Source organism: Panicum hallii, chromosome 5 (assembly GCF_002211085.1).
Source record: "Panicum hallii strain FIL2 chromosome 5, PHallii_v3.1, whole genome shotgun sequence".
Taxonomy (NCBI): Eukaryota; Viridiplantae; Streptophyta; class Magnoliopsida; order Poales; family Poaceae; genus Panicum; species Panicum hallii.
In genome coordinates, this window is record NC_038046.1 from 17,287,369 (window position 1) to 17,305,414 (window position 18,046).

Genomic DNA, 18,046 nt, shown 5'->3' on the forward strand with positions numbered 1-18,046 from the left:
CCCTGCACGAAGACGAGGTCCTCGGCGTAGTCCTCGCGCAGCTGCATATCGTAGTCCACGAGGGCAAAGCTCACGTTGCCTTGGGGGCCATGTACCGGCCAGAACGTGATGACGCCCTCGTTGGCCCCGACGGAGATGAAGCCGCCGTTGAAGAAGATGACATCCTGCGGCCGCATCCTGCGCAGGCCCCCCGGCGAGAACCAGCTTTCGCTGCCCGGGCTCCAGAACGCGGCGATGTTGCCGGAGGCGGCGAGCACGATGGCGGCGACCATGTAGGGGGTGTCGGGGGACGGCGCGCCGGAGAGCGTGGCGGCTCGCACGACGAGCGGGAACTGGGCGTTCCTCGCGGTCCTGAACCCCGGCGGGAGCGGGATGCGCTCGCCGTTGTCGAGGTTGTAGAGCGCGTACCCGTTGCGCGAGCCGAACGCGAGGACGAGCCAGCCGCCGTCGCCCGAGCCGCAGAAGCGCGCGGCGCGGACGTCGTGCGGGAGCAGGCGGAGCCGGTGGTAGCGGCGGGTGATCGGGCTGTAGAACGTGGGCGTCTCGGTGTTGGGGAAGATGAGCCACGGGAGCAGGGGCGGCAGCGGCGGGAGCGGGCGCCCCACCCCCCGCACGGCTCCTCCACATCGAGTTGGCGCAGGCCATGTGGGCGCGGTCCGCGCGGCAGCGGAGGAAGGCGGAGACGCGGACGAGGATGTTGTCGGGGACGTCCGCCCACGACGGCGCCGCAGCTTCCGCGGCCGCAGCGCGGGGGGAGGTGCGCTGCTGCGGAGTCGCCGCGAAGGTGAGCTCTCCTTCCTGCTCCATCCTCTCCTCAGGCGTTCAGGATTTTGAATTTTTCGCCTGCGGTGGTGTGCCCACGAAGCGGTTGCGCCCGGGGCGGTCATGGTTCGAGAATTTTATACGAGGGGACGGGACAGCGGCGCCTTCGGTGCTCTGAGAAATGGAAACGCCCACAAACTCGCTTGTCCAAATCAAAGTCGGGAATAATTTTCAGTACATTGTTATTTGATGGATTTCGGTATTCAGTTCGGTAAAATCTACAAAAACTATGAACATTTCGGTACTCCGTTTAACGTAGTTTGGTATATTTTTCTTGACGTGAGAAAGCCGATGATGATGATGACGATGACGACGAGAAACGATAATTAGTAAACACTCATTTTAGATGGTTAAATTAGGAAACAAAAGGAGAAAATGAATTGTTCAGGGGACTGAAGCCTAGCATCTCCCTAATTTATATTACATGCTCTTTTGGCGATAATAACATGATTAGCAATGGGACTAATATACACCTTGTCCACAAGACCTCCCTCCTCTGTTCTTTTGTTCAAACACTTCGGTCCCCAACTGACATCTCCTGAAGACAGTTCTTCTCAGTAAGGATTTGAGTTGGATAACCTTTCTTGAACGTTTGATAAAAGAATGATGGAAGATATAGCTTTGATGAAGAGTTCTCTTTGATTCGGGTGATGCTTGTGTACTCATTTCTTCATTCAGGGAGGGCACGGTGGTGGATACCCATCCATTCAGGAAAGGCGGCACGGTTTCAGATTTCTTTGGGAACGATGCGTGTTGCTAATTGATACTGCGTCACACTCAGCAAGTGATAGCCAAGAGGAACATCAGCTTATACGGGCCTTCTTTTTATCCAAAAAAAACTGTCAGTCGGAATAAACAAACGTGATTAGACGAAAATCACGATTTCTGTGACTAAGATGCCACTACACAGAGAGCATGCTGCAACGTGTAACGAATGTAAAAAATGGATCAGCATTTTGATTTCAGTAACGAATTAACCTGAAGAAACTACTACCAGTACGTACTTTTTACAGGATTACGATGTCCTCAATCAATGTGAGAACATGAGGCCATGGCAATGTACCAAAGACCACAAAATACTTGTGCCAAACTGTCAACATGCAAATAAAAGAACATTGGAAATTCAGTTGGGGCTCTTCAGCCGCAACACTTGCAAAATCCGTTCTCTCCAACTGATCTTCAGTTGCAGGACCTGAACTAGAAGTGGCTCGAGTATACTTAACTCGCAATCCTTTGACCCTGTACATGAGACAATGTCACAATGACAAGGTGCAGAGAGCACAGAATTGTAACATGCCAAGAATGTTAGAAATTTAGAACCAGTGAGGGTTCTTCAGCTGCAAATCCTTTCAGAATCTGCTATTTATACAGCTATTTTTCAGTTGCAGGACCTGAACAGATTTTAACATCACAAGAGAGAGAGACAGAGAGCGAAAGCGAGCTAGCATCATCCTTCTCTCATAGCATCTCACATACCACAATTAACCATACCAAATGTCTCAGCACCTCGCAGTACACATGGACGAGAGGACACAACAGCCACCGAAATACGCCAGCATAGTATGCGCAACAAAGCGTGCAGTGCACGATTGATCGTTAAGGGAAGATCGTAAGACGAAGGATGCAAGAATCGTCAGGTCAATGGAGCCACCAGGTTGGGGGAGCATTGTCGGACCTGGTCGGGTAGAGACCCACAGGCCATGGCGCGGTGGCAATCCCCCCCATGTCGTACCTGCCCATGTCGGTGAAGGAGTACAGCGTCCTGTCGTCCACCGATGGCACGGAGACCAAGCCGTCGTCCAGGAAATAGATCATGGACTCCTGGAACCCATCGTAGCGAGCGACCTCGAAGGACCTGGAGCAGCCCCGCCCCAGGAACAGCATCCGGCCATCCAGTCCGGTGCCTAGGTGCTTCCAGGTCGCGCAAGGCCGCTGGCCGTTGCCCGCCGGAGGCTTGACGTGGAACTCGAAAACCCGGATCACCTCCGTGCGGCCGCCCTCGTAGTAGAAGCACCTGACGACCATGAGCAGGCGCCCCCGGGACTCCACGAGGTATCGCCTCATCGTGCCCAGGCCCGTCTCTTCGAGGAAGCCGACGTCGTCGGCGTAGTCCCCCCGCGGCTGCATGTCGTAGTCCACGCGGGCCAGGTTCACGTTGTTGTTCCAGCCGTACGTCGGCCGGAACGAGACGACGTCCTCGCGGGATGTGACGAAGAAGAAGGCGCGGGCGCCCCCGTGGTAGATGGCATCCTGCGGCCTCGCATCCAGCAGAGCCCCCGTCGAGAACCAGCTCTCGCTGCCCTCGCTCCAGAACGCGGCGGTGGAACGGTTGCCGACGAGCACGATGGCGGCGACCATGTACCGGTCGGTGCCGGACGGCGGGGCGGAGATCGTGGCGGCGCGCACGACCAGCGGTAAGTCCTGGTCCGCCGGGGTCGTGAAGGTCGACGGGAGCGCGATGCGCCGGCTGGTGTTGAGGTTGTAGAGCGCGTGCGAGTGGCGCGAGTCGAGCGCGAGGACGAGCCAACCGCCGTCGCCCGAGCCGCAGCAGCGCGCGCGGCGGACGTCGGGCGGGAGCCGGCCGAGCCGGTGGTGGCGGCGGGCGATCGGGCTGTAGAAGGTGGGCGTCGCTGTGTTGGGGAAGATGAGCCACGGGAGCTGGGGCGGCAGCGGTGGGAGCGGGGGCAGCACGAGCGGCGGCGGGCGCCCTAGCCCCCGCACCGCGGCGCTCCACAGCTTGCTGGCGCAGGCCATGTGGACGCGGTCAGCGTGGCAGCGGAGGAAGGCGGAGATGCGGACGAGGATGTTGTCGGGGACGTCCCTCCACGACGGCCGCGCCGCCGCGGCGAGCGGGGAGGTGCGCGGCTGCGGTGTCGGCGTCGCGCTGCGCCCTCGTTCCTCCATTCCTCCTCCCCGGAGTTCTCAGGCTTTGAAATTCTCCCGTGCGGAAACGGTTACGGCGGCTTGCTGATTCGAGAATTTATAAGGGGTAAATGCAATGTCACGCCGGGTCGGTTCCACGGAAATGCCCAAACGATCTCGGTGGCCTCTTTCTTGGCCCCCCGCCCCTTGAACCGCGGTGCCGCGCTGACCTCTTTCTTGTCCTCGTCGCCCCTCCACTTATACGTGATGACTTCGTTCCGCCGAGGTCCTCGCCATCCCGATCGCCAGCCGCGGCATCGTGCCGGAGGGAGCGGCGGTGCTCCGGGGACGACCGCCAACCAGGTGTTCGACGAAATGGCGGCGCCAGCGCGGGGCGTCGTGGCGTGGAGCCGCGTGATGGTAGTGCCTGCTGGTGGTGGTGACAGGCGTGTAGCGGGCTGGTGGAAAGGAAGTTGATCTGGGCCTAATACGGCCAGTTTTGCAGGTCTTAATTCTTAAACACTCGAGGATGTTCCACCGCCCCCCGCGTCCCGCAGGTGGCACGGGGGAACCTCGCAGCACCGCCGCCGGGCTTCCTCCCTCCTCCCCCTCCTCCTCGCGGTCGCCCGAGCTGGGGACCGGAAGCCCGGCACCAGCAAGGAGGGAGGCGGCGGGGCGTCTCAGCCGGGAAGCGTCCTGGCGCGTTGTGCGGGCGGCGGCGGCGTTCTTCTCCGACGGCTCCTAGGGGCTGCTCCGGTGCTCCATCGGCCGGATCCGTGGCCCCCAGGGACGGAGCCGCTGCCTCCTCGGGCGGATCTGCAGCCCTGAGGCCAGGACCTGCGCGAGGGCGGGTGGAAGGCGGCGCGAGTACCGCGCTGCTGCCTGGCGGCTACGGACGACAGCGCATGGCGGCGGCCGCGGAAGGCGGCGCGAGGCGTGGACCGCGGGCGGTCGGCTGCGGAGTGCGGCGCGATGGTGTGGCAAGGTCGTCGACCGGGGGTCTGGGCGGTGGTCCGGCTGCCGGCGCTTCACCTTGCAAGCCGCGAGCTGAGGGACCCGGCGGTGTCCTTGCCTGAGGGAGGCGTGACGCCTCGGCGGCGGGGTGCACCGACCGGCAGTGTTGCGTGCACGGCAGGGGATGCCCGGTCTCCATGGGTAGCCAGTCGGAGGGGGTGGCGGTCGACGCGACTACGCGGCTGCAAGGCGCAGCCGGCGCGTCGATTCCCCTCTGGAAGGGCTGCTACGGGACGTCAGGGCAACGACGGTGGTGGTGGCGGCGAGCTAGGGTTCCGGCATCCTGGCGCGGCGTTTGTGCCGGGGGACCTTGGCCGAAAGCCTCGACGACAGTGACGCCCGTGTGCGCCGTTTTTCCTGTTGAGGGCGTCGTATCCCTCCGGCACATCTATGGTCTTCCATAGGTGAAAACCCAGTCCAATTTTGGACGAGTGGCGGCGGCGCTTTCAGCGTCATTTCGTTCTCAAAGGCGTCACTGTTAGAATTCGTCTCAGGGTCCGTTCGTTTCCGGTGTCCAGTGTCTAAAGGTGTGAAACATAAAGTTTAGAGGTTTGGCACCGAACCGGTCTCTAATCCGGCCTCTAATCGCGCGAGTGTCCTTCCCTTAGAGGCCGCGATTCTTTACAGGGAGCGAGCACTCTAAAGTTTTTTAGAGCCCTCTAAGGGGAAACGAACACACCCTCAGTCATGATGTCCTTCCTTCATGATGTCCTTCCTGGTGAACAAAGCATCCCGTTGACTTGAGGAGGTGGAACTTAGCAGCGTGAAGTCGGAGTTGCTGTGTTGGAGGCATGGCTCGGCAACAATAACACGAGGTGAACCCCAATCTTCAGCGCCTGTTTTTTCGCTTGGGAGATTTGGCATTTGCCGGGGGCGGGGTGTGGGTCCTGGCAGAAAGTTGGAGCTGCTTTGTCTTGAGCTTGGCAACGATGATCTGCCGTGGCTTCTTGCTTCGAACCCGCTTGTTTTGGCATCACTAGTCGTCTGGGGTTAGTCCTGGGGTTAGTCATGGGGAGTTGGAGCTGCTAGATATTTTGCAACCATGCTCGGCAATGATGACCTAGAGTTGTTATGTGCCCTGTGGCATTGCGTGAGTGGTTATTATTCGAGTACCCAGTAGACCTCTCGTTTGGTTACCCCTTTTCTTGTAGGGATGGACTGACTCCATATGCGCGAAAGAACTGAGATCTTCAACGAAAGGGTTGCCCGGGACTCGAACCCGGAACTAGTCGGATGGAGTAGCCGCTCCGCGAGCAAGGAGCGCCGCGAGGAGAGCGAGAAGGCGAGTTGGGCTGACTCCATATACAGTTTTCATTAAGGTGAGTTGGGCTCAAGTTGGAAAACCCTCATATCGCCTAATAAATCGAGCTTTCTTGGAGAAGGCGCGCGCGCAGCGGGTCTGAGAAACATCACTGTTTTCAGTCTAGAAAATCAAATCTTTACATTGATCATATCCAGCAGCTGCGGATTCCACACAAAAAAAAGACCAGGATTACTATCTTAGATCACTAACTCAGATAAGCAGAATTGAAGACAAAAGCATCTGGTTCCATCTTTCTTTCATTAGTTAAGCCACCTTTTTCAAATCAATGCTCGGTGCAGCAGGTAATGTAACTTAATGAATATCTCCGGTAGTCAGTCTATTTCCATCAGAAGTAAATAAATTAAATATATTCCCCAAGTTCATACCAAAAGGATTTGCGTTTTGTGAAAGAAGAGACCGGATCAGAAACTCTCAAACTGAAGGGGCAAGAAAATAGGCCGGGGTCGATTTCCACATTTCTGGTTTTCACAGTTTTAGCTTGTACATTCATAATGATACCATGAGTGCTTTAGGCCGTCCCCAAGATATGTTTTCGGATACCCGATCTATCCGAGCTATCTATCTTTGATTGAAGGATCTTCACAAGCTTTATGTTCGGCGCTGTACTCATACTGGAACTTACGAGCTCACGAGCTGGGATCGAACCAGCGCTTTCCGGATTCGTGGTCCGGAAAGATACCATTCTGATCGTGAGACCCTGGCACTACCGGGAGGGTGCCTGGCCGGGGTTAGTAGCTGGTATTCGGATTTCGCAGTTCCGTAAAAGGCTCTCTCTAAGGAACTCGGCAAAATAGCCCCGTAGCTTCGGGAGAAGGGGTGCCTTTTTTAAGCTTGGCAGGAGTCGGAAACACACTTGACTCACCAAATCAAGCAACAGGAGAAGTCAATCTATAACAATTGATCGTATTTGCTCCCTTCCGGATATGCGCCAAATCCTCATTGAATTGGATTTTTCCATTCGAGGGGCAAAGATCACTTGAAGATAGAGAGTCATGGGCTCGAACCGCTGACATCCGCCACAGGGTAAACCACCGCCTCTCAGGCCAGTGGATTCGAGTGAAATGACCGTACTACAAATCGCAGAATCAGTCTATCCGAACCGCGGTCGGTCCTAAAAACGGCGGCAGCTAGCGAGGAGTTAACGACCGGCACATTATGGCAAAAAAAAGTTTGATTCAGAGGGAGAAGAAGCGGCAGAAATTAGAAAAAAAATATCATTTGATTCGTGGATCCTCAAGCAACATCTGTCATTTCCTATAGAAAGGAAGGAAAGGATCTCAGTGGAAAGGGATGCTAGTCGGCTTTGGCGAAGTTGTAGGCTCCCCTCGTGTCACCAGTTCAAATCTGGTTCCTGGCACAGAAAAAGATAAAAATTGGTTAATTCCGTTATCCTCGAGGGGCTGATTGCAGGTAGGTCTTCTTTTGGTTAAATCTGAAGAACCCAGCAAAACAAAAAAGAATAGTAACTGATCCTATAAATCTACGCAGTTGCTTAAGAATTCACTATTTTTCTCATCTTTCGTCTTGATTGAAAGGCAGAGCTCCTACTATTTTACTTAAAAAAAAAATTTTGGACCGAATTTTCTAGCCTATGGGCGGCCTACTACTGGATCTAATTAGACGAGAATTCCTATATATTTTCCGGAAGAAATAAGCATACACGCCTACCAATATTTGTGATTCCTGTTGGAACCGTGAATGGTTGAGATTCCACGCGGATGTAGGCGCACGGCCGCACGAGGCATCGGCCATGCACATTCTGACGCTTGGGCTTTACACGTGGCAGACTTCGGTTGGAAGGATAAGTGAGCACCGTTAGTTTGTTTTCAAACTTTAAAAGCATTTATCTCTTGCACCGTTTATCTAATTTCAAAATCGTTTGAAATATAATGTTATTTAGAATTAACATAACAAAATAAGATCCAATATGAATATATTTTTTATATTTTTAATATTCAACATTTCCAATTAACCGTTTCAACATGTTGAATATATTACTTCAACATTTAAATGAAAATATCGAAATGATTTTTGCAAAATGTTGGACTAGGTTTGAAGAAATGTTGGATCTCATATTTCTAAATGTTGACTACTAATTACATATTAATCAACATTTTAATATTATTTCAACATTTTTATAGAAATGTTGAACTAGTTTTCTAAATTGTCGAATGGGGTTCTAAAAAGCTTTTGAACCCAGTTACTCAAAATGTTGAAAGCACAGAATTATAAACATAGCGAGTTAATCACAAAGACTAAAAATAACAAACACATTAAAGGAAAAAATAGAGTAAAAGAATAAACCGGCATGCACAACAAGCCACCGTTGCAGCCAGGGCTTAATTCTATTTTTCTGCCATCTTGCGGGCCTGTTACGGAGGTTTGTACGGTTTTTTTAGCGCAGCCTAAAAATATCCGGTGGCTTGCTGTTGATTGGGCTTTGTTGGGCCGTAGTTGGGTTTAAAGATACACCGGCTATCCATCTTTCACGAGATAGATAGGAGTACGTCCCCTAATCAGGCAATCCTTAGGGGGAGCGGGCGAGAGAGAGAGCTGTCGTTACTTGTTAGGCGAAGTGGTTAAATGATCCAGACAATTTTGCTTCTGATCTGTTGTAGAGGAAACATGATTGCATTAGTGTAAATATCTATTTGGTGCAAAAGTGCAAACACCAAATGCACATGTCGTGTGTGTGGGATCCTCTCACTTATTAACTTTTATACAAAGATGGAATTATAAACTTTGTCTCAGAGAATCTTGACACGTATATATAATATTTACTATGTCGGTTCAGAATCTACTCTAAAAGAAAAGTTATCACAAGTATACCGCAAAACGTGCAAAAACATTGTCTAATCATGATTAAGAAAAATATGTGGAAGATTGTGGTAAGAAGTTTTAACATTTAATTCAAACTTGCTATGCACATAGGAGAACGATTTCAATAGTATTAGTTGCCCTATGTGGCTATGTGAGTTTTCAAAGGGATGGAATCACAAATGTGTGAGTCTATGAACACCTAAGCAATCCGGCCTTCTTAGCTTGAACTAATATCAGCAGAGAATGAAACAGACTGTAAGCTGTTGTCATGTTCACCTAAAAGAACCAAGAATGTTTTTCTTTTGAAAAGAAACCAAGAATGTAAGTACGTACATGTTCTACTCCTACTTGGTTCTCTAGTTGTACAAATCGAGGCACAAAAAATCTCGAGTTATTAATCTATTAGTTTTGTTTTAGACCAATAATCAACCTATTAGCTTAATCACCTATGCGCGAGTCTAATTAGGAAGCTGTCGGTTCCGGAAATGGCTCGCAGCTAAACCAACTCGAAATGTGTATCGCGCATCATGATCGGATGTGGCCTAGTACATAGTGGCTCAAGATTTATACTGGTTCAGGCAATCTTGCCCTACGTCCAGTCGGTTGCATTGCTCGAGCCCATGTGCTTGTGAGAGTTTGGGAAGTTACAAGCTTACGAGTAGATGATGTGGTACGATCGAGATCTATCGAGATCTAGCTTCTCACCATCTCCTTCCTACGCGAATGACCCTCCCTTTTATAGTCCAGAAGGGGGTCATCCATTACAGGGCAACTAAGGGTAGAAAGACTGAGGTAGAAAGGAAGAGTATTCCTTCCTTCGCTGGTCGGGGTCATTAGCTCCGTCATTCGGGGCCACCAACTCTATCAGCCGGGCTGTCCGAAGACCACCGCCCAGGTCCTCCGTCGTGGGGCGGCCGTCTTATCTTGTCGTTGTGCATCATGCTCCGTCGGTCGGGGATGAGAGTGCGACGATAAGTAGGTACGGTAGTCACGCTTCGTCCCTGGCTCTACGCCTCGTCACTCCGTTGTGATGGAGGCGTGTCTGCCGCGTTGTGATGACATTGTGTACCGTCCCTTCACGAGGACGGGCAGGTGAAACAATGTCCTCCTGCAGCGGCAGTAAGAGGGACTGTAACCCCCCGTGGGGAGAGTGGTTGGCCCTTTACGGTAGTGTCAGACCCGGGGCCACCGGACTGGGCACATTACGTAGTCTAAGAGATTAAGCCCGTCTTATCTCTTATTCATTTTATTTATCTCTTATTTATCCCGTTTAAATAGGAGATAGAGCTAACCAACACGGAGAGGATCTACTCGAGATATGCTCTGGTATGATCCCTCGACGGAGGTTGGTTAGCATCTTTATAACCCTGACCTCTCGGATATATAAGGGAGGTCAGGGACCCCCCTAAAAACAGAAGATCATCAGGTCATTCTACACCAAAGGGAATACAAACCACCATACAGGACGTAGGGTGTTACGTTCCGTGCGGCCCGAACCTGTCTAAAAGTCTTGTGTTCCTTGCACCTTCGAGTTCCCGATCTCGACGTCTCCTCACCCAAAACTTACCACCTTGGGTATATCCCTCGGTGGGCAGCCGGTTAAACACCGACAGCTGGCGCGCCAGGTAGGGGAGCGCGTCGAAGATCCACCGGCGAGCTCGATGGCGTCTTTCAACTTCATCAGGTCAGTTCCCTCTCAGGGTACGACGTTCGTTTTTGGCTCGTGGGTCTGCATCGCAGATGGTGCGGATAGTTTTCGGCGATTCCTCGTCGACATGAAGCCAAAAACCCTCGCTGCGGATCCTCGCAGCGGCCTCGACAAGTTCGTCGACAAGCTCGACAACTTGCCGCTTCATACTCCCGCAGCACAGGTCGAGGTGGAGTCTGCTCCAGGCTCGACTTCTTCTGATGTTGCGACAACTACCCCTGGTTTGGACTTGTTCCAATCTAGGGATTCGCATGGTTGGACTCAACTCGGCTCATGCAAACCGGCCACTGATCTTTAGGAGGCCAACGCATCTGGGTCCCTCTCCATGTTAGAGAAGGAGCTAGACTTGCTGCTCCAAGACGGAAAGCCTGAAGCCACCGCGTGTCGGGGGGCTTCGGGTTGTTCTGGCCCCGGTGATTTGGTGATTACCTCTTTGCCGAAGGGGCGCATTGTGCATTGGGGGGGCATGATGCTCTCCGATCTACTCGAGACAGAGGGCCGGCTTGTGGCTCACCTCGAGCCATTGCCCTTCCAAGAGGGCAAGCCATTGGCTGCGGTGGCGGAGGGGTCGACTGAACTAGTCGACGAAAGCTCTCATGACCTCTCCTCCCGCCAGGTGCTGATGGCCGAAGAAGGCGAGGACGGTGGGGACTTTCCCATCGACAACTTCGAAGCGATCTCCGAAGATGAGATCACGGCCAACGTCGATGACAAGAACGACGCCGATTGTGAGACGCGGAGGGCTAGGAACAGGGCCCGCACAATCCGGCGGAGGAGGGCTAACGAGCGAAGGCGATCTATGCATCGCAAGCTCGACCCTGAGTTTGCTGCTGTAAGCGAGCGGGGTTTCAGGACTCCGGTGGCCAACATCGCCAGGGTGACGGCCATCCTCGAGCGCAGCCACGATCCGGAGGTACGTCAAGCACTCCTCTATGCGCAGAGGGCTTGGATCCAGCTGGATCAACACAATCTGGCATCCATCATCCGGGAAGAACGCGTGGATGAGAGTCGAAGTCAGGCTCGCAGTCGAACGGCTGGTGGCCGTCCTCAACACCAGATCAGCAACGACAACGCACGTGGGAGCCAGGCCCCTGTCGGGAGGCAACAGCCACCGCAAGGGGGTCATCTGCGACAGGCCAATCGACGACCTCCCCCGGAGGACCTGCGCCAGCACATCAATGAAGGTCGCGACGCGCGCACCGTGATCTCCTCCAGGCGCAAGACCCGCGAAGAAGTCGAAACTGAAGGTACTGACTGTAGCGATCGATTTCCTGCTTTCTCTGCTCGTTTCAGCAGCTACAAGTACCTAGAGGGTTTCAAGCCGATCGGTATCACCAAGTACGACGGCAAGCAGGCTCCCCAGCAGTGGCTCCGTTGCTACTCCATGGCCATTGAGGTCGCAGGGGGCTCAAATATCACCAAAGTCGTCTACTTCCCGATGGCTTTGGATCCTGCACCGCTCACTTGGCTGGAGAGCCTCGGCAGCAACTCCATCGACTCCTGGGAACGACTTAAGAAGGTCTTCATTTGACTCTGGTGCATCCGTCCTTATCCTCAGCACCTAGCCCCGAGGACGGTTAGTGTGCGAGGACTGGACGGCCCCGACCTCGTCGGTCGGGGAAAGTGACACGTGCATGGCAGAGTTCGATTGGCGTCTTAGGTCAAAACCATAGTACGGACCTAGGCCTCGGCTGCCCCCTCGGTCGGGGACGCGGGCCGAGGCTCCAGCCGACTGACCGGTCAGTCGGGACCGTGAGCCTGGACGGCCTGGAGAAAGTCATGGCCCAGGAGGGCGCCCGTTTGACCCACGCGTGGTCTTAGGCCATCCAGAATGCCAGCACGAAGTGGGCCCGGGTCCCTGGACCAGTCAGAGGCCCCCGAGCGGCTTTGCGATTTGTTTAATCATGAAGGCGCCATTTTCACCGTGCCGTGCTTTTCTTCAGAGTGAGAGGTCGTATCGCTTTGCCTCAGTTGCAAAGAGACACCATGTAGAAGAGGCTCCCCTTGTGACTGCGAGTCAATCGGGGTTGCCTTGATCTGATCGCACAATAAGTGTGCCGCAGCGGTACCAGCTGCCAGCCTTTTGGTTTGGAACATCGATGCCTGCCCGATCCGTCGCGTCGGCCTACCGCAGATGGGCTCCTCCCTATTTCCCCGTGAGGATTTCCATGCTTTTGAGGCAGAGCCGCGATCCATGCGGCGAAGCTGGCTTTTGGGATAGGAGGTGCCCGAGCATCTATAAATTTTGGCCCCCGGGACCCAATTTTTGAACCCATCCACAACCTGAGTCGTGGGCAAGCCTTGTCTTGTATAATGGAGTTGCTCTCAGCTGATGTGCGTCCACCTGATGGAGCCGGTGGTTCCTCCAGCATATGGTGCTAGAAGAACGCTTGCGAGCGGTAGAGGATAGCGCGTGGGCGACGCCGTGTGCCCGGGCTTCTCCCAAGCTTGGTCCTCCGAGTGCTTGGCTTAGATGATCGAGGGGAGCGGGTGCACAAGTAGGGCACCATCTCTGTTGGGCAATCGGTGCAGCTTCCCCAGGTGCCTTGGGCGACCACGGGGGAGGCGTAGGCTCCCGGGGGAGGATGTGTCAGTGTTTCCACTGTTCGGGTCTAGGTACGGGGAGGAACTCCTCATCCCTTCCCGATGTGAGCTGTGCCTGCGGGAGCTGCCCGGGAGATAGAGCTCCTTGCTATCACTTGAGGCGGCGAGGGAGTTTAGTTGGCGGCGGCGGCAAATGGACTGCTCGCTGGCGTCCCCTGCCAAGGTGCCCTTGAGGAAGGGGGCTGCAAGAAGAAGGCTTGCGAGGAAGATGCTCCTCCCAGTCTTCCCGCACTTGCAGCAGCTCTCCTCAAGGCTTCCAACGTTACCACCCTTGTGGTGGTAACATGTTTTTTTTTACTTTGTAGTGGCCATGGGCCGACTATACTTCGTAATGTTTATCTGCCAGAAATAAAACGCGTTATTCTGGAGTGCTTTGTATCTGCCGCGCCCGACCACAAGTCCAGTCGGAGGCTAAAGGTTTGTCATTTTTTCGGAGTATGAACACAGTAGCCCAACTTGCCGCGGCCTTTGTCATAAAGGAAGGCGGTCAGGTCGAGGTATCATATGCGTGCACGCGTGGAGGTAACCCTGTCCACGGTCTCCACAACTGGAGGGGCTGAGCAGGCGTCACTTGCCTCGATGGCTCGAGTGACGGGCTCAGTGAGCTCCTGACGGGTGTGCCCGAGCATAATTTCAGGCATCCGAGTGGAATCCGGTTTCGCCGTTTGTGATGGGATCGGCATAACCCGCAGGTGGCATTCCACTGCTCCACGACCCACCTCCCGGCAGATGTCTGGCTCGTCCGACCGACTCAGGTGCCCTGTTGGCCTTTCCTTGATGGAGATTCTGTGAGCATGGCTTAAGGTCCGGATCGGATGAGAAGGTCAAGATGACCCGAATTGCTGCCTGAGCAGGTCGGGCGAGGGCCACTAGGGCTCATCTGCGTTTTCTCCCTAGGCTCCATTTGATGTGAGGCGGCCTCGAGTCCTTCGTGGACCAGCCTTCAAACCTTGGTCGGTCGGGTTCCCGAGTTAGGACCCATCGGCGTGCTTTCTGTGCCTTTTTGGTTTTAGGGCAATTTGAAAATCGATCAATTAAATGCGAATATCGAATGAGGACGTGGCCTATTGAAGCTTACTTGGGAAGTCAGAGTGCTTGTGCAGTTTTTTGGGGAGCGCACCGGAGGCAATACTGCCACGGAGGCGATGGGGCACTTGCTCCGCCATGATTTTCGAGATCGGCGGGAGTAACTGCGCCTGCTGACTTTCCCTGTTTTGATTTAATTCGAATTGGAGGGGGAGAATTCATACCTTTTCCTCTCCCTGGGGTCGTGCACTGCGTGGTGTTAGGGTCTCATTTTAAGGCTTCTCCATCCCGGCCAGATGCTCTCACCAGCGAAAGTTAGCTTTTCGTTTAGAAGAGAAGGAGAGGTTCTCCTGTTTTTCTTACCCTTTTGCGAGATGGTGGGAGAGAAGCACCCGGCGGACGAGGGCTCCAGTGCTCCGCCTCGAGGGCCACCGTGCCTCCGGGAGATCCTACACCATCAGGGGTAAGCGTTGTTCACCCTGTGGCTGTGCTCTTGCCCGTGATTGGTGATGTTTGGCTCTGCTTTTGTGCAGAGCTATCTCCACGGGTCCTCGGGACTTCATCACCGCGCGTGGAGCAGTTGTAGAACCCTCCACCGCCATGGCGTCGGTGTCGCCGGGATCGTCCTCTTTCTCCGAGTCCAACTGGGGTCAGCGTAGAGAGATTCGGGACCTTGTCCGCGAGGCGTTCGAGGCCAGGGGCCGGTACTCGGATGCGATGCGAGAGATTGGCAGGCTGGAGTCCGACCTCCCGCCGTCCAAGCCGCCCTTCGTGGTTGGAGGAGGAGACGACTTCGGCCTTAGCTGAGGCCGCAGATGCCCACGCTCGGGCAGCAGGTGTGTCCCGTATGCTGAGGGCTTCCATTTATTTTTATTTCCAAAGTGGTTGTAGCGTTCTTAACCCTCCGTGTTTTCGGTTTGGAGGAGGAGGTGGCTGCTTCTCGTCTTGAGGCGGAGGATCTGCGCTGCCGCCTGAATGACCTGGAAGGCCGCCACGAGGCTCTTGCCCGCGTGGCGCTTGATGCGGTGAGGGTGGTGAGGCCGGAGGGGCAGCTGCTACCCGACCGTTTCCGGTCCCTGCCGCACCAGGTCAGGGGCGCGGTGGCGTTAGGCGTTTTCCAAGGGGCCGCCACAAGTTGGCCTCGGCGCGGGTTTGGTCCGGCAGGAACTCAGGTTCCCGGTGGAGACCAGCCACCAGGAGCGGAGGGCGCTCGTCATTGTGTTTGCTGGAGCCGCTGCTGCCATTGCTATGGAGGTCGACGTCGATGACATCCTCACGAGGGGCGCTGACTCGGGCCAAGACGGTGTCTAGGGGGCTCTTGCGGTTGATGTAGCGGCGGTCGTGTCGACCTTGGAGACATTTTGTAGATATGTTTTGAACAATGTATGAAGGGCCCCCGAGTGAACAATTCTAGGTGTTTGTAATCATTCTTGCTTTAATGATATTTGGGAGGCTTGTACCGCCCGCTTATTAGATGTTGTTATTGATCGGGGGCGAGGCCCGAGGAGACATACTTGGGAAGTTAGAGCGTCGCCTCGTTTCTCCACCCATGCTACAGTCATGGTGGACCCCCGCGCCACGCGCCATGCCCTGTCGGTTGGGCTTCCACTTGGCGCCCCTTTAAAAGGGGAGAGGGGCGGAGGTCGTCGTCTTCCTCATCTCGCCCTTGCACCATTCCAATCTGCCAGAGCCAGCCCCTTTACTCTATTCCGCCTGCGCCGCTTCCCCCCGACCCTTTTCCGCTCTCACGTGGAGTGGGTGAAGGAGGCCCGTCGCGCGGAGATGGAAGTGACTCTGGGCAGAGGCAGCGTCCGATGTACTGAGTCAAGAGCTGTCCTGACCAGGCCAGCTCCCGATCATGGAAATCCTCCGATCGACCCTACAGTGCAGCTCCTCCCGTCCATGTCGTCAGCCAACACGGACAAGGGGCCGCAGTAGAAAGATTTGTTGCATAGTTAGCTTTCATTTCTAGAGTAGTTTGTGTGGGGTCTTGAAGGGCCCCCGAGTGAACGATCCAAATGTTTGTAATCATTTTCATTTTATGGGTTTTTGGGAAGCTGGTCCCGCCCGTATCCCTTTGTTTCCTGGAGTGATTTCTGCCTTCGCACTTTTCCTTTCAAACCTGCTCATTAACCGTAGGCTGCAGCATGTATCCGGGGGCTGGCCCGTGTGGCGTCAGCTGCTAGTTCACCGTAGGTTGTGACGAGGGTTCAGTGCGCTAGTGGCCCAACAAAAATCACTTAGGTTGCGCGGGAGGAACGGGTCGCCCTTTCGCTCGGTCGAAAAAAGTTGCCTTTTTGTGCGTGATTTGCAAAAGGAAAGAGGGGGTAGCAGTGCATGTGGCGGTGTACCCCATGGGGCCCCCGAGCAACCCGGGCCAAGAGTGCTTGGGCTGGGTCGCTGTAGGAGTTGTCGTTTAAAGGAGCGCACGTGAAGGAGTGAATTTAGGGGAAGAAACGACGTAACTGCTCAATGTTCCAAGTGTTGGTGAGGATGTTGTTGTCGCTGTCCTTCAGTCGGCAGGTTGCTGGCCGGACCACCTCAGCTATCGTGTAGGGTCCTTCCCAGGGGGAAGTAAGCTTGTGCTTGTCCTTGGTCGACTGGGCGCTCCGCAGCACCAAGTCGCCGACTTCGAGGGTTCTTCCTCGGATGTTCCTCTCGTGGTACATGCGAATAGTTTGCTGGTAGCGAGCAGAGCGGATCAAGCCCGTCTCCCGGGCCTCATCCAATAAGTCAACCATATCGTGCTGAGCCTCCGTGGCTCGGTGTCAAAGGTTTTACCCTTGGGGCGCCATAGTCTAGGTCGGAGGGAAGAACCGCTTCTGCCACGTATGTTAGGAAGAAAAGGGCGAACCCCATGGACCGATTTTGTCCTTAGGCTCCAGAGGATGGCTGGGAGCTCCTGGACCCACCGCCCAGCAAACTTGTTGAGCTGGTCGAAGATACGAGGCTTGAGCCCTTGCAGGACCATGCCATTCGCCCTCTCCACCTGCCCATTGGTGCGAGGGTGTCCGATCGAGGCCTAGTTGATCCTGATCCCATATTCGTCGGTGAACTCCAAGAACTTCTTGCCTGTGAAGTTGGTCCTGTTGTCTGTGATGAGGATGTTTGACACACCAAATTGGTAGACGATGTCTAGGAAGAACTTGATGGCCTCTTGGGAGTTGGTTTTGGTGATGGGTGTCGGCTCAATTCACTTGGTGAACTTGTCCACCGCGACGAGCAGGTAAGTGAAACCACCAGGACCTTCCTGAGAGGCCCGACCATATCGATACCCCAGACCGCGAACGGCCAGGTGAGGGGGATGGTCTGAAGCGCCTACGCTGGCAAGTGGATCTGCCTAGCATAGAACTAACACCCCTTGCACATGCAGACGACCTCCTCCGCGTCGTGCAGTGCTGTCGGCAAGTAGAAACCTTGGCGGAAGGCCTTGCCCACTGGCAACCTCGTGGCTGCGTGGTGTCCACATATGCCAACATGGATCTCCACGAGAAGTTCCTTGCCTTGATGGGTCGGGATGAATTTTATCAACAATCCCACCGCCGATGGGATGCGCTTTAAAGCTCGATCCTTAGGGTTCACCAGGGTAGTCACCATCCACAAAATCATAACCTCGAGCCTACCTCCATGGTAGCACCGGAACGTAAGTCTACCACCACGGTAGCGCTTACACATCCACTATCCCAAATACTGCTCCGGTCAACATCTCATCTCATTTACAAGTTCAGCTCAGAATATTCAAGAACAACCAAACATATCATCATGCAAGACATCATAACAATATGCTGTCAAGGTAGTGACAAGGTTCATCTCATTCACTCGGCACAATATCGGTATCATATGCAATAACCTATACTAAAGGCCGT

General features: G+C 54.4%; 1 protein-coding gene across 1 annotated transcript; it reads right to left on the reverse strand.

Annotated features, from left to right (window-relative positions):
• Positions 1 to 2,289: 2,289 nt before the first annotated feature.
• LOC112894821 lies at positions 2,290 to 4,629 on the reverse strand. Its single transcript, XM_025962640.1, has one exon. It carries the CDS (start codon positions 3,724 to 3,726, stop codon positions 2,461 to 2,463), a length of 1,266 nt encoding a protein of 421 aa, XP_025818425.1. The 5' UTR covers positions 3,727 to 4,629; the 3' UTR covers positions 2,290 to 2,460.
• Between the last annotated feature and the right edge of the window lie 13,417 nt (positions 4,630 to 18,046).

Bases quoted from the DNA above. Each gene is read 5' to 3' on its own strand.
- LOC112894821 (XM_025962640.1), bottom strand. From the start codon at position 3,726: ATGGAGGAACGAGGGCGCAGCGCGACGCCGACACCGCAGCCGCGCACC.